Source organism: Chelon labrosus (assembly GCF_963514085.1).
Source record: "Chelon labrosus genome assembly, chromosome: 16".
Classification (NCBI taxonomy): Eukaryota; Metazoa; Chordata; class Actinopteri; order Mugiliformes; family Mugilidae; genus Chelon; species Chelon labrosus.
The window spans coordinates 7632585-7657593 of record NC_140349.1 but is presented as its reverse complement, the minus strand read 5'-3'; the positions used below and the strand labels follow the sequence as shown (position 1 = coordinate 7657593).

The following is a 25009-nucleotide window of genomic DNA, read 5'->3' as shown; positions in this document are numbered from 1 at the left end:
CCTTACCTTACCTTCTCCTCTTTGATTCTCTCCCACTCTCTTGCAGTTTATCTTTACTCTCCTCCTACCCTGGGAGTTGTCTCGGCAACACATCTGCGGACCCCGTACGGGCCTATGCCTATGGCTCCCTGCGGGCCCAGCACCCATTATCCTTGAGATCGATCCCCGCTTCATCGATGAGCGATTGCAGCAATGGACGCAAAACAGACAGAGGGAAAGAAGGATGGGGGGGTGAACGGACAGATGAATGGAGAAAGCAGAGGCTAGAATGGGGTGCTGGGGTTGAAATGAGGTGAGTGATAGATTAAGCAAGGTGCACAGAGAGAAGTACGAAAATACAAGAGTGGAGCATGGAGCGAGAAGATGATGGAAGGAGGGAGGGTGGACATTGCGGGACCATTCGTCAATAGCCAGCAGTGCGACCTTGGGGGATCGATGGGGCCGACAGCCAATCAGTCAATAGGCCCTATAACTAGCTCTGCTAGGCGGGGGCAGAGGAGAGAGGGGGGAAGAAAAGACAGAGCCTGGTCAGAGCAGTCGATAGGCCAGAAAAACAGTCAGCATGTCCGCCCTGACACAAGCCTGACAAAATACAATAGCAGATGAGCGACGGAGAGCGGGGGCAGAGAGGGCATGGATTGGGTCAAACGGACGGATGAGGCATGAGACGGCATGAAAAAAATATATATAATCAAAGATGAGATTTGAGGAGCGCATCGATCTGGAGACGGTCCTTAAAAGAAAAACAAGAGGAGCGCTTTGTTAAAGCAAAGGAAGAAGAAGTGTGACGTAGTGAGAGACGAAGCTAGGCAGCAGGTGTAGATCAGAAACTAGGTGGTTCGAGAAAAATCCTTAGAGGACGTACACACAGGAAGCGACAGGAAGTTGCTTTCCTTAGATCAATAGAAGCATTCGATACAGCTGCTTGACAAACAATGCAAACATTTACCGCAAGTAAAAGCTTTCCCAACCTGCTAGCGACTGATCGTCAGCTACAGAGCAATCGCTTTATATGTGGACAGGGCTTAAAGCTGCATGCGATGCAACAAAATGCTGTACTTTTTCTCTTAACTTCAAGGGCCTCTATGTCGTATAATGTTTATGTTTCTTTCAGAAGGCGCCGTGGAAACGAAAATGTTTGAATTCAAAGCCAAGTCTTTGTCCAGAGGTTGATCTCGGCTGGGAAGCAAACGCGAAACACAAAGAAGCTGGAGTCTTCAGCTCACCGGTCAGTCGGTGTAGGCGAGCGGAGTTCTTAGCGCGCATTGTGCCACGAGCGGCCTTCGTCTTTTAAAGAGTTTCCCAAAGACTCTGTAGAAGAATGGTGGCATTGAGCAAGTTTGAGATAACGCTTTAACGATCTCGCGGTGCAGCTGGCGATACTAGATTCATATCAGATGGGAGCTCATCAGCAGAATTGAGCCGGCTGCTCCGCAAGGGACCTTCTGCTCTGAACTCTGATACAAAGACACACACACACAGTCACAGAAAAAATAAATGAATAAATAAATCTAGGGACCTACGCAGAGCTGAAAAGGTAGGGTCAGGAACAGCAAAGCATCTCAGCCCAGCGAGTGATCCATACTTGATGAACATACGAAGACACACACTCTCTCTCTCTCACACAAAGGACTCCTTCGGTTATTAATTATCCAGCCAAGGCGATAAATAAATAATGCAGAGTGGAGAAGGGGGTAGTAAGCTGTGAGTGGTTAGATGCCAGATTGTTCCAAACCACAGCAGCAGTAGGTCAGTAATTAATGAAATCAAAGAGCTACTCTAATGAGAGACAAAGAGCACTTCCCTTTCTGATGACTCCCCCATCGGGTAAACAAGAGCCCGACAGGACAGAATGCAAAAACAGGCATCCAGTGTCCTCTGACAGGTTCTTAAATATATGTCTCCGTGCACGAACTCACAAAAAAATGCAAAAACACACACATTTTGGTTGCAAACGCACATTAAAACAACCTCTCCAGCCCTGCGAGAGGGCACAGCCAGCTTATGCCCCTCATTTGTACCACCGGTTGTTAAGCACCACAACACTGTCTTCCACCTCCTCTTCGTCCTCCCACCCAGCCATTATCCCATTTCATTTCTCCACGGCCAATTGTTTATTTACTTATCGCCGGGCAGATAATAGAACCGAATTAATCTGCTAATTCCTCATTTTTGTACGGGCCGATTCCACTGTTTATGTAAATGGACGGGAAAAGCGGGACAGGCTCCGCAGCTCCGGCTGACAGGCTGACTGCAGGATTTAATTACTGGGGCTAATTACTTGTTTTGCTCTAACTGCTAACCACGGGGGCCACTGCTACTACACTTCCCTGGGTGCTAATGCCTGAGGCAGCCGCTGGTTCAACTGGAAGGACGGAGTGGGGAGAGGACGCCACAGGAAACAAGGATGTCTTTTCTCGGCTTGCCATTTTAAATCATCGGTTTGTTGCCTGTCAGAGCAGGGTACAGTTATGTGTGTGTGTGTGTGTGTGTGGTGAGATATTTGCTCAGTGGATTATTGAACTCAGTATTGAAGCAAGGTTATTCAGGCATTGCCAGTAAATAATAGTGAATCTGTGCCATAGACTGTATATAAATATGGACAATGCGTCGCTACGTCCTTGCATTGGCCAAACTGACGCTGTTTTCCCGGGGATATAGGCAACGCTATCTTGCGAGTTTGGAGCCAGAGTCTACGCAGTGAGGTCTGAGAGTGGAGCCACGTGAGGCCGCGATAGGGTTGGCATGGCACTGGTAGACGCCATTATGTCACATCTTGTTTCTATAGAGTCAAATGACTAACTAAATAACGAAAATTATCCAAAAGATTCACTTGAACATGCATCAAGATTATATTAAGTACCTAAAATGGTAGACACCATCCTTGAAAGAAAATAAATTCATGCATATTTTAGCATTTTAGCTTCACCCAAGTCCCATCCACTAACATGGAGGAGGTGGAGCTTATGACCTATACTGCAGCCAGACACCAGGGGGAGCTCTACTTGCTTTGGCTTCACTTTTGAGGAGCTGTCCCGCCACCCATCTTTCTACAGTCTATGATCTGTGCCTATCCTGTCACACATTTGAAATCTTGTTAAAAGAACCGAGTCTTGAAATAATTCATGCTACGTCAGCTAAACTTACCGACATCCTCAAAGACAAAAATGCATATTCTTCAAAAGAAAAAGTACAAAATCAAATTCATGGCATCAATTTTCAATTTTAACTGTAGAAAGTGAGCAATGTCATTAAAAATAAGCAACCTATGTAGTGGCTGCTCCTCAGATCCCTCTTATTGGCTTGGCTAGACTCACTTTTATGACGTAAACATCTAAAAAAAAGTGTGGGGCATAATTAAGCATGGAAAACTGTAAATCCATACATACAACAATGACTTGTTTAGCGATGTTTATCCATTATATAATTCAGTAAATGTACCATGAGCATGCACACACACGTCACCGTTAGCATCCGCTCCACCGATTGTCTGCTTAAACCTGCACACGTGCTCACGTAACCATAACGACAGTTGCGTGTGTTTCCGAGAGCGTATCAAGTCACGTGGATATGCGCGCCGTAATCAAGCCGATAGCACGTCCTCAGGACAGACGTGGTGAGCAACAGAAGTGAAGTGTTGAGTGAAAGAATCTGCAGATGGGGCCGAGGGGAATTTATCATGACAACTCAACTCCCACTAATCAGGCCATTAATACGCACACCCTGACTAATAGAACGCTGCAGAGGTTGCCCTGTTAAAAATGCTACATTAAAGACATCTTTCCCTAAATTCTACAGTGTTACAGGGAGTAGTGTTCAGGAAATCCCATTTACGCATCCTATCCTATCTTTGAATGTTTTAGTTTTCTTAGACAACATCAGAGCTAATATTTTATTCATTTTCCATGCCTCTTCTCAGTTGACTAAGTTGCATATTAGTCACGAAAATCAAGATGTAATAAAAAACAAAAACACCACTGATGAATAAGCAGTTAAAATGAGCGTCAGTCGTTTAGGGAACTGCCCCAAGTGACTCTAAGCTCTCTAAAGGCTGCAGACATTATACCAAAAGCAAAAGATCAACGACAACATATAAAAAAATCTTTGCCAAAGTACCATACTTTTATTATTACTATTATTAATGTAACTATATCAATATCAATTGATTAATTGCAAAGTGGTTCTGAACCGCCGTGGAGCATCACATCTACCATAAGATATAACATAAAGAGACGTTTCCAACGACGCTGGCCACACTGATTCCACGTCCATTCATGATTTCACCACTAGACATCACGTCACCTGAAGTCTACTCCACGTGCAGCAAACACGCTATGCCTCTCAATCTGATTCAACATTTCTTACAGTCTGGTTTGGAAGTTGTTACATGAGGCGTTTTAATTCTGATTGGGCTATTAACAGTTGTATAAAACTGGTGCATGTAAATGATAATAAATGACTAGCAGCAGTTTTGGAAACTTAAACATATCGTGTCATTCTGTCAATATAGGAGCATCAGATCAGAAATCTCTTCTATTTCTAGAGTGTGTGGACAAGTAATGTAATCTGTTGCTAAATTTCTATTAATTGTGGAATGAAAGCCTTTTTTCAGCACAACAATAGTAAATACTACTACAGACTGCAGGGTAAAGCCAACAGTACACTTGGTGGATTTAACCACCACTGTATTTTAAACCCACACACTTTTCCTCTGCACAAATGACTCTACAGAGACGTGCGCGCTGCTCCTCCATGCCAATGAGCTTCAGTTGACTTTCCGCCCGCTGGGGGTTAAAAGGGAAAGGTCATCCCTCTTGACCTCTCGAGCCCTCCTGGACACCTTGTATCGAACAACCACAACACCCAGCGTGGAGCTCAAAGGTCACGTCCCCCGGGGGGCTTGGCCTTATCGAGTGAGGGGTTGCATCGACACGGCCGAGCTGCACGGGAACCAATCAGAACACCTGCAGCGGCTCAAATGTATGTACACCCCATTTTACAACCAAAAGGGCTCGAGGCATTTTGTAGCCTCATGTGCAAGTCATGAATGATTGATTAATTGAGGTGCTTTTTAGCTTTTTCCACAGTTGGCTGTGAAGCTATGAAGCCTAAGCTGCAATCACACGTTCGTCTTTTCTTTTCTTTATAAAGTTTATATTTTGAGATTTCATGTGCAGCCTATTCAGTTGCTGTATAATAATCTGTGGAAAACAAAGTTTGGCACTATTTACTGCACGCACCATTTACCAGAGTTTCTTACAGTCACAATTGGGTTAAACTTCACCGCTCTGGAATCCAGGGAGCAGTTGGCTGTGTGAAAGAGGTCCTTCATCTGCCACAGACAGCTTATGGCCATGTTATAGATGGCTAGAGCGGAAAGAGCGAATGGAGGGAAGGCGGAAGAAATCAAAGAGGGGGGGACGGAGGGGTGGGTCGGAGGGGAAGAGAGATGGGATGACAGAGGGTTGAGATGATGAGGGCAGCGCGGGGTCACGATTCCATGACTGCTGGAGCCCTTCGGAGTCGAGCGGCGCGGCACATGGCACCGCTAATGAAATCTGTGCATCCGGAAAAAAAAAAAACAGGTGCGTGTGGGATGGAAGTGAGGGGGAAGTAATAAAGAACTGAAGTAGAATGATGCGAAAAATGAAGAGAGATAGAATGAGTGACAGTGAAGAAAACAGAGAGCGGAGAAAAAAAAGAGAGAGAGAGGAAACCTCATCTCCATACACTGTGATAGCAGGCAGATTTGAATTTAAGGCCCGTCTTTCATGGAGCCCCTATAAATAGGGACGAGGAGCAAACACCAAGCAATTTCATCGCAACACCAAACACAATGCCTGATTGAGGGCAAATTAAAATGCAAATGCAACACTTCCATTTTTCCAGATTTCACCCACGAGATAAGCAAAGGGACCTCTGTTTCTTTCATAAAGTGTAAGGCTGGGCATGAGCGTGTGTATGTGTTAGAGAGCATTTATGCGCAAATATATGTGTGTGTGTGTGTGTTTGTTTGTCAAGTTTGAAATGAGAGGAGACAGGAGGGAGACTGGAGGTGAGGTTGTATAAACAGATTAGATTCAGTATTGCCCTCTCCGAGCTGCATTTCAATCGCCGTTCCCGATGCCTTTCCTTCTGCCGTTGTCCGTTTGCAACTTCGACAGGCTTTCAGTCTAACGAACAGTGAAAAAGAACACGGCAACCTTTTTACAATATTATAAAACGATGCAAAGACATGAAACGGAGGTTAATTTGACAAAAAGATTCGCTCACTTCTGCACCTTACATTGAGAAGTTTGGATCACGGTGGGGAAAATTATGCAGAGTTATGAGCCGTTTTACAAGCTGGCATACAGCAGCTTTTATGTGCAAAGTGTTTAATGCTGCAGAGCCTGGTTCAGCCCCTTAATTGCTGCAAAGCCACCACTTCACCATATGCATTCAAGCCTTTCCAAGTCACGGGTTAGAAACATATTCAGCTGCTGTGGTCACATGGTCTCCCTGAGCAGAAGGTTTGCAGTTCAAGCCAAGCGGAGGGCAAATGTTGACCGCAAAGTACTGCCCAGTGACCAATGGTTACGCTGTTTGAGTTGTGGCAGAACCTCGGTCAATTTTCCATTTACCGGACAGATACTGTAAGGTGTTTTCAGCATGCAAGAAAGAGGATAGAATAGGACGGAGAAAGAAAGGCTGAAATGCAAAACGAGAAGAAAATGAGAGTAGAGACGATGACAATCTGAAATAAACTAAACCAAAACGTCTTTGCTTTAAGCCACGCTTTGACTAACTGGGCTGAATTTTTCATCAGCCTCCAATCTCGAGGGGAGGTCGGCTAAAAGAAAGATTCCCCCGCGCCCTTTTAGATGTGTTCGTGTGCTTGTGTGTATGTACGTAGGAAAAAAAACAAGGATGGCAGTTGGGTCGGCGTGTCACATAAGTCACATCTGTCACATACTGCTAATGAGAATCCGTGACTCTTTGTCCACCATCTACACAAATCTTCACAGACGGTCAGGGTACGGGAGCAAGAGAAAAGAAAGTGTCAGTTTACAAGGACATGCTAATATATTCACTATTAACTTTGACTCTGCGCTGTTGGGCTTGTTCTAAGCTCTCGGCTACTTTTCAGTCCCAGAGCCGGCTTGGTGAGAAGTGAAGAATATGACAGAGCAAAGGAAAGAAGTTATAAAAAGGGGACGGTCGACAGTAAAGATGGTGAAACAAGCTACAAACTAGACACAAGACTGTGTGAAGATTCATGTTAAGATGATGTTATTGAGTGAATATTAATGTGGTACTCACGGTGTAGCAAAAAAAAAATACACGGCAAACTATAAGGACAAAAGACAATGAGACCAGAACCTGCTTAAATGATCAGACTGAGTGATTACTGAGGCTTCTCCACAGACATTGCTCTGCAGATTGACAATACTGACCCGTTCCAACATCACATGCTATCTCAAGCGAGGCCAAAACAAAGGCAGCTGGATTTGTTTGAGTTTTCACCAATCACCCAAGCGGCATCTTTGGTTCTAATGACTATTTCTAACATGCTTAGGGTTAAAGACTCAATAGTCACCTGCAATTAGAGGATGTTATTCACATTGACCTGGGTGGGATCTTCTTCGTACTGATAATGGTTTTCTAACGACCTGTTAACGGCCAGAATCTCTTAATATTCAAGGTGTGTGGGCACCACCCACAGATGTCCTAAAATAAAAATCCATCACTCCATTTTAACCGAAGAAGTCATTTGGATGAGTGGTGAAACGTCTTCACAAAACCTTGTTTTATTTATACAGCGTCAACAGCAATACAAATTGTCTCAAGACGCTTTACAAAATCCGGTCTGAAACCCAGCCTGGAACCTCCAGAGCAAGCACGAAGGCAACGGTGGCAATGAAAAATTCCCTTGAGCAGGACCCAGCTCACATGGAGGCACCCATCTGCCTAAGGCCGGCCGGGTAGAGACAGGAAAAAGAGAGAGAAGAGAGCAGCGGGAGTAACGAGATAAACATACATCTGTCATGGATACATGCATGTGACCAAAGCGTACATGTAGAATCTGATGGCGATACAAATACAAAATAAAGCTGATGATGTTACAGGGCAGTAGTTGTTCAATCACAGGTGAGAGGGACACAAAGCAGTTAACATGCTATATAGTAGTACCGCAGAATCGCATGGGTAGTAACAGAGAAGAAATTAGAGCAAAAGAGCTTGGTGCGAGAGAGAAGAAATTAGAGGATAGGAGCTCAGTGTGAGAGAAAAGACATTAGAAGATATGAGCTCAGTGTGAGAGAAAAGAAATTAGAGGACAGGAGCTTGGTGCAAGAGAAAAGAGATTAGAGGATAGGAGGTCTGTGCAAGAGAAAAGAGATTAGAGGATAGGAGGTCGGTGCCAGAGAAAACAAAATAGAGGATAGGAGCTTGGTGCCAGAGAAAAAAAAAATAGAGGATAGGAGCTTGGTGCCAGAGAAAAGAAATTAGAGGATAGGATCTCGGTGCCAGACAAAAGAAATTACAGGATAGGCACTCGGTGCTAGAGAAAAGAAATTAGAGGATAGCAGCTCAGTGCCAGACAAAAGAAATTAGAGGATAGGCACTCGGTGCTAGAGAAAAGAAATTAGAGGATAGGAGCTCAGTGCAAAAGAGAAGAGAGAAGAGGACATGTGCTTAGTGCATCTTGCCCCAGCTACTCAGGCCTAACCTTGAAAGTAGGGAGGATGTCTGCCTCCCGAACCCAAACTGGGAGCTGGTTTCACAGGACAGGAGCCTGGTAGCTGAAGGCTCTACCTCCCATTCTACTTTTTGACATTCCAGGGACCACAAGCAGCCCTGCACTTTGAAATCCAAGTGATCTGTTGGGACGATATGGTACAACAAGGTACGATGGAGTTAGGCCTTTAATCTTCACAGACAACATAACGAGTTGGAATCCTTAGACACTTTGTATATATAATCTGACCATCCCTGTCTGCGATCTCCAGAGCCATCCCTTGAGATTGATGCTGAATTGAAGAAAAGTCATCTTAGTCATCTTGGCTCAATAAACTGCCGTTAGTTTGTTAATTAACTCAAGTCGTGTGTGGCACGGTCTGAGTCAGACGTCTGAGCCGTGCTGCAACTCTGCGTCATTATCAGCATCCCCCCGAAGTTTAAAATGGACACACAAATGTGAACGCACACACCTCAGATGCATGCTATTAACAATTTAAGAGCCTATATATGGAGGCAGAAGGTTGCTAAAAAAAAAAAGTCAGAAGCCAGTCTTGGCTTTCGTTCAGCAAGTTGAACGCCAGCACTACAGTCTGTGCTCCAAAGACAAATTCTCCAGCACAGAAAACAATTACGTTCCACAAACTAGTAGCCAATTTACATTCACATGTAAATCCATACAATCCTGGCCAATGAATAGGCTTCATTGAGTGCTTTAGTGGCATTTTAGTGATTAAGTGGCAGGCTCCTTCAAATGACCTTCCCGCAGAGTCCATTACTTTGCCCCCCTCCAAACACGGAGACACACTCAAGACTTCAGAGGCAGGCAGGTAATTCGCCATTAACTCTAGCCACTCAATCCCTGAAACACTGCCAAGTTCAATTGTGTGAGCGAGTTAGACGGACTAAGAGAATGCGAAAGAGAACGCGAGAAAGAGGGAGGGAGGGAGGGACAGATGGAAAGAGCAATTGAGAGAGAGCGACAGAGAGTGAGTGAGAAAAAGAGGATGAGAGGGAGGAAGTCACTTCCTGTGCGACGGCACCGCTCCGGACTGACCCTGGAGAGAATATCCCAGTCACTGCAGCTCCATACCAGTCTGACCATCTGATCACTGCAGCATTACATCACTCAGTGACCGCCACAGATGAACATGCTTAGAATAAAATTGCGCAAATATGAATTAACTGCCTATATAGGCATGCTCGAATAAACAGAATGCAACGACACAGAACAAAACCACAGAATTGGAATGTGTTCAAATGCAAAACCAGGGACTCCATGCAACCAGCCAGCAACAAAAAACACCCACATCCCTATCATCCTAGGAATAACACACTATTAAAACCAATTCATCCGTGGAACGAAGACACAATAACCACACAGCAAATGCATTAAACGTGAGGGCAAACCAATTATACTATATAAACTGATTCTTGCAGAAGACCACACACACACACACACACGCCACCATACACACTTCCCTCCTCAGCAAAGCTCTAATAACAACTGTTAGTTTTTAGGCTGGGCCGTGAGGAATTACTGAAAGCGTGTAACATGTTCAGAGCTTAAGTGGCAGAAAAAAGTGGCAGAGAGGCTATTGAATATTTGATATTAAACATTCATATGTATTATTATTGCTTGTAATATTCACACTATAAGCCTGGGAGGTGTTATTATATACACGAATCACAAAGTGTGTATAGGTATGTGGTATAACACTGACAGTACTTTATTTTTCTGCTTTTTAAACCAACGTTATCCGTCTAATTAAATGTAAAACACTGCAGAATATGCATATAGTAAAGGGGTCTGTCTTGACTGCACTTGCGTGTAAATGAGTACTTACGTCAAAATCAGCACAAGTGCTTTCTCCAGCAAAGCCAACCAAAGGCAGCAATTTTACTCAATTACCAACAACTTCACTTGAACAAACAGTCCATTTAGAATCTTTTTTTTTTTTTTTTGCTAATGTAAGGTGAAGGATTTAAAGAGTTGCATTGCACGGTCTATAATGTTTCCTGTTTTGCTGATTGACAGCAATGAGACTGTAAGTCAGGCGTGCAGAAAAAGCAGGTTTTCCGGGAAGAGTGCTTCAGGGCGCTAAGGTGGCACAGTTTGGATTAGTCTTCCAGCCCAGCTGAAACACACAGTTTGTACTTGCAAACAGTTGGTGAAGTTTGTTTGCCGTTCCCTTTTGGTGGCTGTTGGCGCTATGACGCGGTTTTCGAATATATTCTTAGCAAACATAGCCTCCTCCGTCCTACTGTTGCTCCTGTTGTGGCACCTGCGATGCAAAACAAGCAGGATTCAGCTGCTTTGATGACGTACAAGCGAAAGTGATTGATGCCTCGGTCATAATCGTGAATTGTGTCGGTACAGAGTGACAGAATTCGAGTTCAGCGAGGTGTCACCGCATTAGCCAAGTGCAGCCACAAAAAGATAAGCATCTGGCGCTCACGCTGTTTTGTTGATCGACAAACACTTGCCGCTCTCTGAAATGACTGATTAACGTCGTGCTCTTTGATTGGCTGCCTGGCGGACGGACCGAAATACAAAACGGCAACAAGCGCCTGGCTAACTTGATTATCAGCTGAATAGTTTTCTGATTGACTGCTGGCCGCTCCGCTGAATTCCTTCCTGGCTCTCGCGCGCCGTTACTAGCTGCTCCGTTGCCAGATTACCTGACTAAATGGCTGGTTGTCCGGCCAGCTGGTTAACGGACTAACTGATTGGCTGGCTGGCTGGCTGGCTGGCGCGCTGAGTGGCTGGCAGGCTAATTGACTTGCAAACAGGAAGGCAACATTTATAGCGGAGAGGAAGCTGAGAAACAACGGGAGCACACTCCACCCAGCCATCCTGCGCTGATGACACTCTGATTGCAATCACGGCCAGGCACACAAAGATATGCATGCAGACGCACAAACACATACACAAAGCGGCGCGTTCAGCAAACATTTATAGTCTGCATAAAAACGTGAATAACAATCTGCCAAAAGCACAAGAACAGGAACAATGTAGCACCTGCAGATAAAGACATGAAGAAGAAGCACAGACTAGTACGCAGCATGTGCACACAGAGACAAAAGAACTGCTTTTAATATAAATAAATCATTAGCCAATACCAAAAGTATCATCAATTTTAATTAGACTCCTTCCTCACACTGAAACACTCTGAATGAATCTGGCCAGGTTAAATTTGAGCCAGTCCTCCTCACTCCTCCTCCTCCTCATCTCTGCGATTGATTTTTCTTTGTCCTTTTCTCTTTCTTCCTCCTCAACTGCCCCTTCCTCCAAATTGTCCCTCTATGGTTCATTTCCTCTCCCCCTCCCTCGTTCGCCCCTACAGTAAACTGAGCAGAAATAAGTTTCATCCATTCCCACCCCGCCACTTAGCCTATTACAGCCTCTTCGCCTCTCCCCGGCGCCCCTGATACACTGATCAGATCTGGCCCCCCGCTGCTACGTTAACCTTCCTTGCCACATTTCATCCTCCGCCACCTACAAAGCGCACTCACGCCCGCCCTCGCCTTCTGATAAACTGAGAAGAGCAGGTCCCATGCTGGCGTGTTAACCTGCCTCGCCCACTCACCTCATTACATCCTCTGCCATCTACACCACTCACGCTCGCACTCTTTCGCCCTTAGCCTAGTCACTAACACCCTTTCATTACGGATAGTCTTCTCCGCGGGGGGCTATCACTTCAGAGACACCCCGCTTCCTTTCGTCCGTGTCTGCGTGGAGAGGGTGCCAAAGACGGGGTGCAATGTAGTGTACGAGAGGGAGAGTCTGGGCGGAAGGGGTATCATAAAAGTAACTGAGCCGCAGCGCGATTTATGTATTTATTCATCACCAAGGAAGCTGCGTATTAAAAGGTCGGGCAATTTTCCAGGTCACTGACCAAACCCGCGCGGCGAGGAGGAAGTGTGGGGATAAAGATGACAGGAGAGGAGAGATGAGAGATAAAAAGAAAAAGGAGCGAGAGAGAGAGAGAGAGAGTGGCTGAGACGGCAAACTGGTGAGAGCGGTATTGGCAGCCGGACACACATCACCTCGCCTCGCCTGTGCAGGTGCGCGAGACAGGTTTGCCAAAGCACGGCGCGCACGCTGTTTGTTTGCGCGGGGAGAGAGAAAGAGCGCATCCGCGGTCCGTGTGTGTGCCTTCACTTCTGTCTGCACACCGTCTGTGGTTAATGAGTTTGAAAGGTCAAACGCCTCTCGGAAAGATTAATGGGGTTTCCTAGGTACGGGGGTAATGGTTTACGAGGCCCGGCCGGACACATTTCCAACATGACGGTCATTACCACTACGGCGCAGACACGGAAGGAGGGATTGCAAGCAAAGACAAGGACGATACGAAGCTACAGGGCAGGTAACAGGTAGGAAAATGCTCGTCTGTCATCATGTGGCAGTGCTTCTGGTAGAGCAGATTCCACTTGGCTCTCAAAAGGCAGAATTTACCTGTACTTTCCCATTATTGCAAATCTATAGCTTTGATAAACCGCAGCAAACAACAGAAAAGACAAGAAAGCCATTTGTCGTAGTGATGAACTGAACCGCAAATGCTCCCATGGAATCAAATTTGATGCATCTTGCTCTACACATCACCTTTATGCCAGTATCTGTCCAAATAGTGACTAAAAAAAAAATCATACTTAGTGATATTTTAGAGTCTGCAATTTCCTTGACGACTCATCCTGCAGTCGGGGGCGTGTACTAATTTTGCATCCAATTAAATACTGTCTTCAACTACCATGCCCCCTACACTGGCTCTTCAATCTTACATGTATGCGTGGCGCTTATTTAGGCTATGGAAGCTGACCAATCAGAGCGAACTGTGCATTTTGGGAAGAGGGAGCAGCCTCATTCGCTTCCTGTTTTTATAGTAACCACGTTAATGTGTGCAACCAAATAGCACCCCGCTAACCGTTTCATGCCAAAACATCAGTCCCCCGTCATTTATCAAAACAACTAGCTACCTTCTCGGTGCATATTCACGCTGCAGGCTTTATCTAATTCGGTTTCTCTCTGGGGATAACCGACAATCATGCTGTGGTGCATTTGGGGACTGAGGTAATCTTCATTTCACAAGCCCTTTTGAAAGCAAAAGGGTGCATTAAGATGTTGCACTGATAACGTCCAGGAGTTTCTGACAGCAAGTTTCACCAATTTGTGGTCGGATACCTGGATGTTTTAACGTATCAGCTTTATGATCTTTTACAAGAGCCGTCCGTACCGGAGTGATTTTGATACTTATCCATCATGCAGTACCATCAGGTCGTTGTTATCAGATCAGTCCCAAATCCATTTTGCAGGATGGCAGCAATCCCCAGCGTACACCCAGAGTCAAAGATTTATTTTTGGCAACGCGTAGGATCTGAAGTCTTGCAACAGATGCTAAGAGCCTCACAAAGCCCTGACCCGAGTCTTCAAAACTCACCTGTAGAGCACCACATCAAGCAAAAAGCATGAAAAAAAATTATGCTATGCCTTTAAATAATTCCTGTTCTTGTAAAATGCCTAAATGTTACATAACGCAACTTTGGAAAATGTTTGAGCAGGATGTACAGGAAAGAAATTAAACTTTCATATACAGTCCCCAACTGCGCATAGACAGAAGATAGTAGATAAGAGAGAGAATCATGATGTAACATTTAATTATGTGGAAATAAGAAAGTGGCGAAGCGCAGAAATATGCACACATAATGTACGGCGCGGTCGTTTTCTCCTTTGCTGCAACGTAGGCGCACGGAGAATACGCAGGGTCTTCTAACACGGGTCACCAGACCGTGTTGCACACGATGAAGGGCATCCATCCAACATGAAAAGCGCATTAAAAGCAGCATTCAAAGCCCGGGCCGGCGTCAGTCAGGAGGACGCTGACACAGCAGGGTGGAGAAAAAGAGGGGAGGCTAATGCGAGTTCACTGTAGAGGAGCGCGGGGCGTCCGAGTGTGGCACACGTGTGATTGTTGATAACATCTGTATGAGCCTGAGTGGCGACTGTGCCGCTTTGGAACGAGCACAAGGGAAAACACGCGTATCATGGTGGGTGTAATCCCTTAAGATGATTTCTGCTTTGTTATTTGGAGGATCTGCGGTTTTAAACCTAATCATCAAAAGCTTAATCATTGTTTTTTTTTTTGACAATGTTTTAATAAAAAAACTGTCTCGGAATGATTAGTTTGTTCACTGGCCACAGTTTAATCCACAAATTTGTCAAAGACTGCGACGGCACTAACGTTTCATCAAACAGATGCTCAATTCTGTCGTATTACAGTGGAAAAAGGGGCTAAAATTAGATTAGAGACAGGTGTTTATTCAAATATTAAAAATGAGCTAACAATATCTGGTATTTAAACTGCACCACAAGTCTGACAAATACTGTGTGTGTGTGTGTGTGTGTGTGTGTGTGTGTGTGTGTGTGTGTGTGTGCTTTAAACACCAGGACCCCGGTAACCTACACAACAGTGTGATGGGACTTCCTAAACCGGGCTCAATTGAGGTTCACGGTCTCTAAGCCAACTTCTGAAAGGAAGGGCAACACGTTTAACCTCAGGCTACACTTTTCTTTCTTCACTTTTTCCTCACCAAAGCCTCAGCCGCTGATTAAAAGGAAAAAAAGAAATCTTTCAACAAAGGACACGCCGGCAAAAAAAAAAAGCACAACTGCAAACTAGTTCGAAAACATAAAAGTCTAATCAGCAACGGATATGTTTGAAATACAGATGCGGAATCTGGCAAAACTGGTTGGCACGCATCACGTCGTCTTCGTGAATTTATCCAGATGCATCTGCTTTTCATACCAGCGCCTAAATGAGTGGGTGAATTTGTTTTCACCACTGAAAAGAAAAAAAAAAAAAAGGAAATTAAAAGAAATGCTGTGAGTGTGAGGGTGGCAGACTGACTGAGCTTCGCAGAGTTGGCAGTTCAATTCCCAACATGCCCACCCACATCAAGCCTCGCATTAATGCCGTTACTGTTTACTCTCTATGCAAAACACAGCCAGCCGACCGTTCTGCCAAGAGCACAGCTACCGCTCCGCACCAACACAAACCAGTGACATTTATCAACTTTAGACACCTCAGGACGGAAAAAGCCTGCCAACAAATGCTCCTCTAATCCATTAGTATCCCAACAAAAGCAAGCAGAGATGAAGAATGTCTTTGAGGTTTAAGAAACCGGCAGAATTATGTCTCAACTCTCAGAATCTGGCAGCGTGGGCGGCGGGAGACATTTTTAATTTAACTTTCTTTTATATTTATTAGACTTTTTTTGCATATAACCTTTGAAGAACCTTTGGAGAACAGGCCCTTGAGATGTTTACAGAAGGCATGAAGGCACATGTGTGTTTGCTGAAGACTTCTAGCCTGCGCTCTGCATGTGCAAAATTAGATGTTTTGCATAAATAAACATACTCCAGCTATACACCTTATTCGCCGTGGAGCGGTAATGTTGCTCTAAAAAACCGTCAGCGAGAACAGAATAGAAAAATGAATGTGAAAAAGCATTACGCCTTTGATGCAAAACACAAACGTTAATTAATTCACATGCGGTCTCTTACCTTAAGTTGCGTTTTCTTCACTTTTTACTAAAAACTGTTTAACGGCTCCACTTGACCATTTGTGGGTGTATTGCACGGGACCCGAGAAAGCGAAGCCACTTGGATTAGCTGTCACAGCGATCACATTCTCACTGAGGGTTGTTTTCTGTTGTGTTTTCACAGGAGTCGAGTCACGCCACGCGGGATAGATAGGCAACCGCATGGGGCGCCGGGCCGCTAGGGTCCCCCGAGGGTTGGCAAACTGTACTCCACAGCAATGTCTCAAAATGTGCAAAGTGCTGCGACTGCAACCCTCTCCGCCTTAAACTACGGAGGGTTGATTTGGGATGACTTCTCAGCGGGAAACCTCCCCAAAGGGGCCCTGCTCTAGCTACCTGGCAGGTGCATTGCTTTCGTTTGTGGGTGTGTGTGTTTTCAGCAGCTTCTGCAGCTCATTACAGTCTTCCAATATTACCAGCCGAGGCACAGTTGCAACACCAGTGCCTTGACGTGCATCAGTGAGCAATCATTAAAATACATATTACTGCTAATAATCAAAGCTACATATGTAAAATAAAAGCAATGGCAGTAGTCTGCAACAAACAAAGAAGCAAATAATACAAAACTAGTTTCAAACATATTAACATGAAGTCATATAAACAACTATTTGATGTTATGGTTGCAGATCTGGCCAGATTTTAACCAGGAGTTATCTGTTGTAGAGTGTGAATTGTGTTGCACTTATAGTAGAGTTATTACGGTAAAGATGACCTTTTAGCAACGCCATGGTTTAGCTTTGTTAGAGGACATAACTATGTGAGCGTAGGTGTACTGCTCAGGACCCAAGGATGGGAAGTGTCGACAGAGTACACGAGTAGAAATCGTAACTGGCCATTTCAAGACAACGTATGGATTGGGAAAATAATTGAGAAAAAATATGTCGGCGAGAAAAAAAATCCAGTTTGTTGATTTGGTAAATTCTACCATACACTATTAACAAGCTGTCAAAAGCAAAAACACCCATGATTTCAAGCTGATATGTCAGCAACAGTACAAAACACAAAAACACTAAATTTGCCGTAATATATGAAATAAACGAGCAACAATTGCTCACATTTATTTTTTCCCATTTCATGTAAAATCATTGATTTATAAAAGTTTTAAACAAAAGTTCATCGACTGCTCATTTAAACGTTGCTTTGCTTGTTTGCATTTAAGTTTCTCCCCTCTTTATCGTTGCTCTGAGCGTCTATTCTCACTGCGAGCTCATACTTAGTTTCCTTGTCACTGTGGAATTACTTTCGCTACGGCAACGACTCAGTTAACTCCCACACAAATTAATAAATTTCCATCTTATTTTAATACAATTTACAAACGTCAACGAACAATCGGTTGAGCTACGTTCCACTTTGGCAACATCGAGTTCCAAAACTGCACATTTTAAAGATTCTCCTCTTGAAATAACAACAGCTGCCAGGATATGAGAGAAGGTGAGGATGCTGGCGAGATAATATTAAATATGCAAGCACACATACAGGCTGTTGTGTTTATACGCACGGAGCAGCTGAAGGAGTCAGCACAGATTCATCAGTAAAATGAGCATCTAAATGCGCGGCCCATCTGCATTTCCTTCATCTATCACAGGCAGCTGCACAAAGCCTCCTCCTAACTGTCCAATATGGCTGAAACACCTGCTAAACCCCCATCTTTCCTCCCACATGTGGACGCACGCAGATCGTTCTCTTTCCTCCCCACGGGCGCGCGCTCCCGCCCCTGTTCCTGCGGCTCGTTCTTGCCGATCAAGCAGAATAGCTCCGACGCCGCGGCCGCAGCGGTGTCCTTGCCCCCGAACAAAAAGAAATCAGGTGACCCTATTGGGAGCCAATGGACACACATTCTCTCTCTTACACACACAATTCATCAGTCCATCAGTCTCAGTCGATGTGTTCCAGCGCAGTAGGGGGGTAAATAAGGATCTGGCTGAGCTGCCGCATTGACTACTTATACCAACCCCTTGGTCGGTTTGATTACATGTAACTTACAAGCGTCGTGGAACAAAGCAGCGGTGGCAGCTTACAATTCCCTCATCACCAGCTCCCGCTTTACTCCCCTCCAATTTTCTTTCTGTCACTCTCTCATCCGCCATTTCTTCGTCAGCCTACCCCCAGCCCTCACCCCTGAACTCGACACACCTCCTTGCCTTCTCCCCCCTCACCCCTCGCTCGTAATGCATAATTTTTTTCAGATGAGTTTCCCCTCTTCCTCCCTCCTTTCATTTCAACACCTGTGCCCCTACCCGTCCTCCCGCCTTCGCCCTCTCCTCCTCTCCGCCGAAAATGTCCCCGAGGCCTTGACAAGAGAATGTCGCGGCGCCACGCCTGCCATCTTCACAAATCACTCCGACCTTTCATACTCGGGGAGGTCACAGCCACCCGAGCCAACGTGCGCGGGTTCCAGGGCCGTCCTTGCCAGGCGAAGATGGGACCCGCGCGTCGGTCCTGGGCCGTGGCAGCGGAGCAGAAATAACCCCGCATCAGTCACAGGCAATTAGTCCCAACTGATGCCTGGGAGGGTGGAGTGCTACTCCTCTGGCAATTCCTGATGAGGCCAGTATTAGTCAATCAGCCCGCTTCTAAGTACTAATTATAAGATTTAGTAATCGTATGACGTGTGAGCGGAGTTTAATAACAAATATCCGTTTGAATTATCTTGTTTTCAAGTCAACACAGCTTTGCATCAAGGTTTTTTTTTTCCCCAACGGTATATAAAATAATTAAGTAAGTAGTCAGCCTGCTATTTTGAACCTCATTTACAATCTTCCTCTGTCCATGCCTTCAACGAGTGAACCAGCAATTTAGCAGTGCACTTCAACAAATTTGGAAGGCTTAAAGGAGACACATTTAAAACGGAACCATCAAAATCAAACGGAAAACAAAAAAAGAAGATCATTTATTGCCATTTATTGGGATCCTGCATTTTCTACAAAACAGCTCAGTGGCATTTACATATTACATTTCGAGGTGCACATGGAAAGACGTCCAAAATGCCTGGTTATGCTTTAAGAGAGATTGCTTGAGGATTAAATGAGTCGCGTTTGAATTTAAGACCAGACGCAACGCAGACTGCGGAGGAGGTGCTCATGAATGTAAGATCGATTCAAGGGGAGGCGAATTCTTCCTGATCAATGATAATGGAGGTCAAGATGTCACCATCCGAGATAAAAAACGTTTCAAAACATTTATGCTCCAGCCGCCTAACCCTATGACTCAAGCAGAGACGAGAAGAAATGAATAAAACGGGGAATAAAAAGAAAGAAAACTCTTACTAAGTTCTGAGACCGCTGGCTGAACTGTGTTCCAAAAGCAGACAGTTTCTACATCGATAAAGAAAAAATTTTTAAGAAGCAATCTCATCCATCCTCTTCCATACCTTTCAATTGCCTTGAAAATAGTCTTTAAAACGAGTCAGAAAATCCTTGATATTGGTTTAGAGTCAAATGACGTTAGAATTTGGCTTCAAGTAAGTGTTTGTTGTTCGAGTGCGAGGGGTCACATTTCTAAAATGGTAGCTTTTCCCCCGCTCTACTTTATTGCAAATAATCCTCAGCCTCGGTGTCATAAAACATCACGGGAGAAAATGTCAGCTGCAAATTTGAAATTACACCAGACGCGAGAGCTTCTGGAAGCGCACCAGCGTAGGTAAACAATAGGCTGCACGTCTGCCAAGAACATGGCGCACGGCAAGTGACCTCGGCCGCTCTGACGTGACGAGGGATCAAACTAAGCTACGGATGCACAAACATTATCAACCCACGGGTTACGCTGCAGTTTCTGAGACTCTTTACTTTGCATTCTTAACCACTCTGCTCCCCTCTCTCTCTCTCTCTGCCTCTATTGTTCCGTACCTGGCTTGCTGCTGAATGGATGGATGCAGATGGAAGAAGGGATGGAGGGAGGGAGGGAAGGAGGAGAGGTGAAGTAAATGAGATCCCGATGAGATGCCAAGGTGTGTTAGCGGTGAGGCGTGGGGAATGAGAAAAAACGAACTGAAGGGAGGAGGAGTGGCTGGATTGAGTGTGTGTGAGGTTTGTGGTGTAGGATGGCAGACACCCGGCTCTGCCTGTCCGAGCCCCCCCCACCCCAGTCGTATTAGCGTTTGCTAAGTCAGCTCGGGAGGCAGGAGGCATGTACTGGAGGGAGGACGAGGGAGAAGAGAAGGAGAGGAGGACGCGGGAGGATATAAGGCAAAAGAAAAGGGGAAGCGAGTCAGGAGAATGCTGCTGGCACATGAGCAGAAACAAAATAAGAGCTGAGACGAACACAAAGAGACGTGTTAAACTATGAATAACTGCTACTGAAGGATTATAACAGGTACAAGGGCAGACTAGAAAAGAGATTTCATGAATGCTAATCAAAGAACAATATAAATATTATAATAAAATATAACAGAACGCTTTAACAGATCTCTCAAAATCCCAGGTTGAGGGGGGCTAATGCCTAAACGCAGGCTCCTCTCTGGAAAGCCCTGTCTAGCGGCAGAGTTTCTCACTCATAGCAAACAGAATACAAATAGACAGGCAGGTAAATGCCTCATTTAATGTGGATATTATCGCAGGAAAAAAGGGGGGGAACATCTCTCCGGTGTTTTCCATATCTCCCAAATCCTTACCAACAGCAAGAAGTGATGCTGCCAATAACAGCCTTCAGGAGCACATTGCTTTCACAGCAATTAATCGCTGTCACAACATCAATTAAACAAAAGCTAGCATCCAAATCCGGCTACCCGGCATTCCAGGGAACCAAATCAATCTGGCAATGAGTCCGCGCGCGGGCCATCCAATGCCTGAGAGGAAGTGCGCGCATTTGTAAACGCAAGAGAGTACAAATGTGGGCAGTGTGTGTGTGTGTGTGTGTGTTCACGTGTGTGTGCTGAGAGTGTCTGCGTGTGTGTGTGAGCACATAAGGGCCCTTAATTACCAGAAAATGTCACTCCACGCATGCACGCACAAGTGTGTTTCCTTCACGAGAGAGCTCGCATGCAAGCGCAACATGTACACGCCAACTGAGTGTGCATGAGACCCTGAGGTAGCGTGTGCCGGTGATGTATGGTTGTGAAGCGTGGAAGTGTGCCAAATGCACTTTTCTGGAGTCCATATATCTTTCTGTATTTACGCACGCGACTGTGTTTGTACGCGCGTACACGCATGTGTGTCCACAACCCGCTCAGCCATGCCTTTCCAATCGAGCCCCTTTTTAGACAGAGCCTGCAGGTCTGAAGCCATTATGGTCTTTTCCACTTCACGGCAGCACCCCTGATTAGGATCACTTCTGGCTTCACACCTGAACCAGACACCCAGGAACGCACATCCACCGAGCAGCACGTACTAGCTTTAAACTACAGAAGTTTCACTGGTTTACAATAGCTCGGCTAACTCTGCGAGCGCCGAGAGTGTTTATCTGTGGCAATCAGCCAGGATTCTGCAAATCACTGGGCCACGGCAGTACTTTCCCCTGCTCTCTCTCTCTCTCTCTCTCACTCACGCACTTCAGTGCAGATGCACAGGGGGCAATTAAACAAGCCAGTAACCCAAGTCCCAATCCCTCATCAGCATTAAATCATGTTAAAACACTCAGTGAATTATATATTGTTCCCCTGTACTGTATTACCGCTCTAAATCTTGGCTGAACGCAGATGGAAAAAACAAAGAGAGGAATAACTAGTGCTGTCCTACTGAGAGAAATACTTATTAGGAAGGAAGTGTGCTGGAAAAACGGGGGTGAGACAAGCACAATAATGCATCCTGTAGTCTGTGCCACAGCATCAGTGACTGTCAGAGCGTGAAAAGACAAAGAAAAGAAACCAGTTGCATAAAGATACCTCGACAAAAGCTTTGCTTCCATTGTGACAACACACCAGGGATGTCTTTACTGTAACAAGAACGGCTGCCAGAACAGAAAACTGACTTTTTTTTTTTCTCTTTATGAATAAATTCTAAACTCAATGTTAAAACAGCCACTGACTGTAGGGGATAAGAAATGTACTACAGCCCACACTCTTTCTGCCTTTAGAGGGAAATATTTAAACTTATTTATGATTTTTTTTTAGCTACTGCAGCCTGCTTAAATGTCATGTTTATTTGTCTTAATGAGAATGATTGAGAGAGTAAAGATCAGACAATCTCATTAAGGTAGATTTGTTTGGATGCATCGTTTTGAGTTCACCGAGCACAAACGCGTAAATCTGTCAGCTCTCTGAAAACGCGTCTCTCCATTCTCAAGCAAAAGATTTTTTCCTGTTTGCGATGTAAAACGCGTTTAAAACATGCCATGTTTAATTACTCTGTCCGGTATCGTTAACGTCAGTTCGTGGATGTAACGCATGCACCTGCTTCTCGCCACCGGACAAGCGCAAACGCCAAACTATCTCCGCCGCGGTCATCCGTCCGCCGATCAACGCCGCCTGATGCGGAGACCGCTTTGGAAACAGAACGCGGCGGTTTTTCCCACATACCTTCCTCGGCTTGGCAGTCTTTCACTTCGTTGAGCAATAATATCCAAAGCACCGAAATCAGCGTTTTACGGAGATCCATGTTTGTCTGGCCAGTTCCGCGGGGCTCTTGTCATCTCTCTCCAGCCTGCGCGCAACGCACCGCAGCAGAGACGCACTCGGTGTTTCGAACGGAGCGGGCGCCGTCTGGGCAAGTAGTGCAGGAGCCGGGGAGCCACGCGGTCTATATGATATCTCGGGGGAGGGTTTTGTCGGAGAGATTGACGTCGGGCGAGCGCAATGAAGTGGGATGCGGAGTCGAGGGTACGGGAGGGTCGACCTATCAAGGAACGGCGACCTGAAATCTCCACGCCAGGTGTTTCCACTACAGTCAACATGAGTCTGCACCGCAGTAGTTGCCTCGATTTTCAACATACTTAGACCAGTCCTCGCAGAAATGGAATCTGTTGACTAGAAATAGATGTGTGCATAACTTTTAGTGAGGAATACATTCACCCCCGTGCTCAAAGTCACAAATTTAGCGTTGTATTTGAATGCATGCATGTTTAAGTCTAAAATGTAATTAAAGTAATGCTTTAGAAGGCTTGACAGACATGTTTTTGCACATAATTTTTGCAGGAAATAAATATATACATAAAATATATCTACAGTTCACTTCTCAATCCAAAAACTGATCATTTCTATATTGATAGTTCCTTCCTTCCTGTTTCGATGTTAAAGAGAGGAAAGATCTTTATAATATTCCACAGCAGGCAAGTATCATCTGGCCTCTCTGCTGGGTTTGTTTGTGCCTGTCAGTAAGAGGCATTGTGAATTAAAACATGGAACGTGCCGTTTCAAGGGTTTGCATCACTGTAACCAAAAGACTACACTTAAAAAAGTCCCTTGGGTTTCGTCTCACTGTAGTAGCCACACGCACATGCACATGCACCAGACAAGCTCTGAATTGATCATTCACACAGTTTAAGCTTGGAAAGCAATACAGATCTTTTTTTTTCCTGGATTGACAAGAGCGATACTGTTTTTGCAAAGAGAGAACTAGTGATGTGGACACAGGTTGAATCTCTAATCAATAAAGTCTCTTCTGACTGCTGAAAACAGGAGGCTGCAGGAGGCTGCAGGAGGCTCGAGGAGCTCTCCTCGCCGCACGGCCGGTTTGAAAACAAACGATTACGTGGTTTATTCCCAACAGATTGGGAATCTTCACGATCTTCATAACCCTAATCCACAACCGGTTCCTCTGATTAAAGTCAGCTTTATTCAGTTACTCTTCCAATTTAAGAGCAACTCAGGCTAAGTGGCTCTGCAAATTGCAAAACCCAAAAAATGTTGAATTCTGAACCACTGACAGATATTTCCATGTTTTTTTTCTTTCTTTTTTTTTATTTAATACAAAGTTTAGCAGTAGCTTCCTGGGTAAATCCTTAATTTTTATTTTATTTAGTTCAAAGCCTAAAGCTGGAACATCCTCATAACATAAACTGGCTTTAATGATATCCACCACCAGGCAGCTCTTCAATGTGTACGGGCCGGCTAACCTTGGCTATTTAGCTACTTTTCAAACTTTAATGACATGCTAATGAAAAGACTCGTCAGCACACCTAATTTTCCCCCTAAGCAAGCCGGCCCTGCAACTGCCGGACATAAAGCGGCTCTTTAATAAATGTACAGTGGGTACTTTTAATAGCGCACACACTCACGCTCAGACTCTCCCTCTGTGCAACGGTGTGCAAACAGTAAAGTGTACATGCGCCATAATCAACAGTGAGACTCGTTATCGCAGTTGTCACCCATCCCCCCCACACTCCTCCATCCCCGCTTTCTCTCCACAGGCTCACACACACACACACACACACACACACCCCAACACACACGCTCACACACAGATTATGGGCCATCAGCCCGACTGATCCTCCCCAGCAGGGGGGCTGGTAGCCTCAGTTCTGGGAGCTGATGAACATGATCATCTGTCCTGCTCTGTGGTCGTTACTCACCAAGGACAGAGGCCAGTGGCTCCGCTCACTCACTCACTCACTCTCACAGTCCGCCGCGTTGCATGCACACAACGGTCGGTTTTTATGCACCGTCTTTCACATCCAGAGACGATCCCGGAGTCTGTTGGGGCCCTAGGCAAAACTTTGCAGCAGTAGCTTATTCACGTATCCACAAGACTTGGTCAAGGACAACAGAGACTCACTGCTCTTTGAGCCAAGTTAACTGTCAGAACAAACACAATAATGTGAT

General features: G+C 45.2%; 1 protein-coding gene across 1 annotated transcript in view; it reads right to left on the bottom strand.

The window, feature by feature from the left end:
• epha10 (EPH receptor A10) overlaps nucleotides 1-23394 on the bottom strand; it is a gene marked incomplete at its 3' end in the record, with an annotated part of 143487 nt that extends 120093 nt beyond the window's left edge. Inside the window, exon 1 of the mRNA XM_084563435.1 lies at nucleotides 22769-23394. Coding sequence (XP_084419561.1) covers nucleotides 22769-22847 — 79 coding nt within the window. The 5' untranslated portion in view covers nucleotides 22848-23394. The remainder of the gene's footprint in view (nucleotides 1-22768) is intronic.
• Between the last annotated feature and the right edge of the window lie 1615 nt (nucleotides 23395-25009).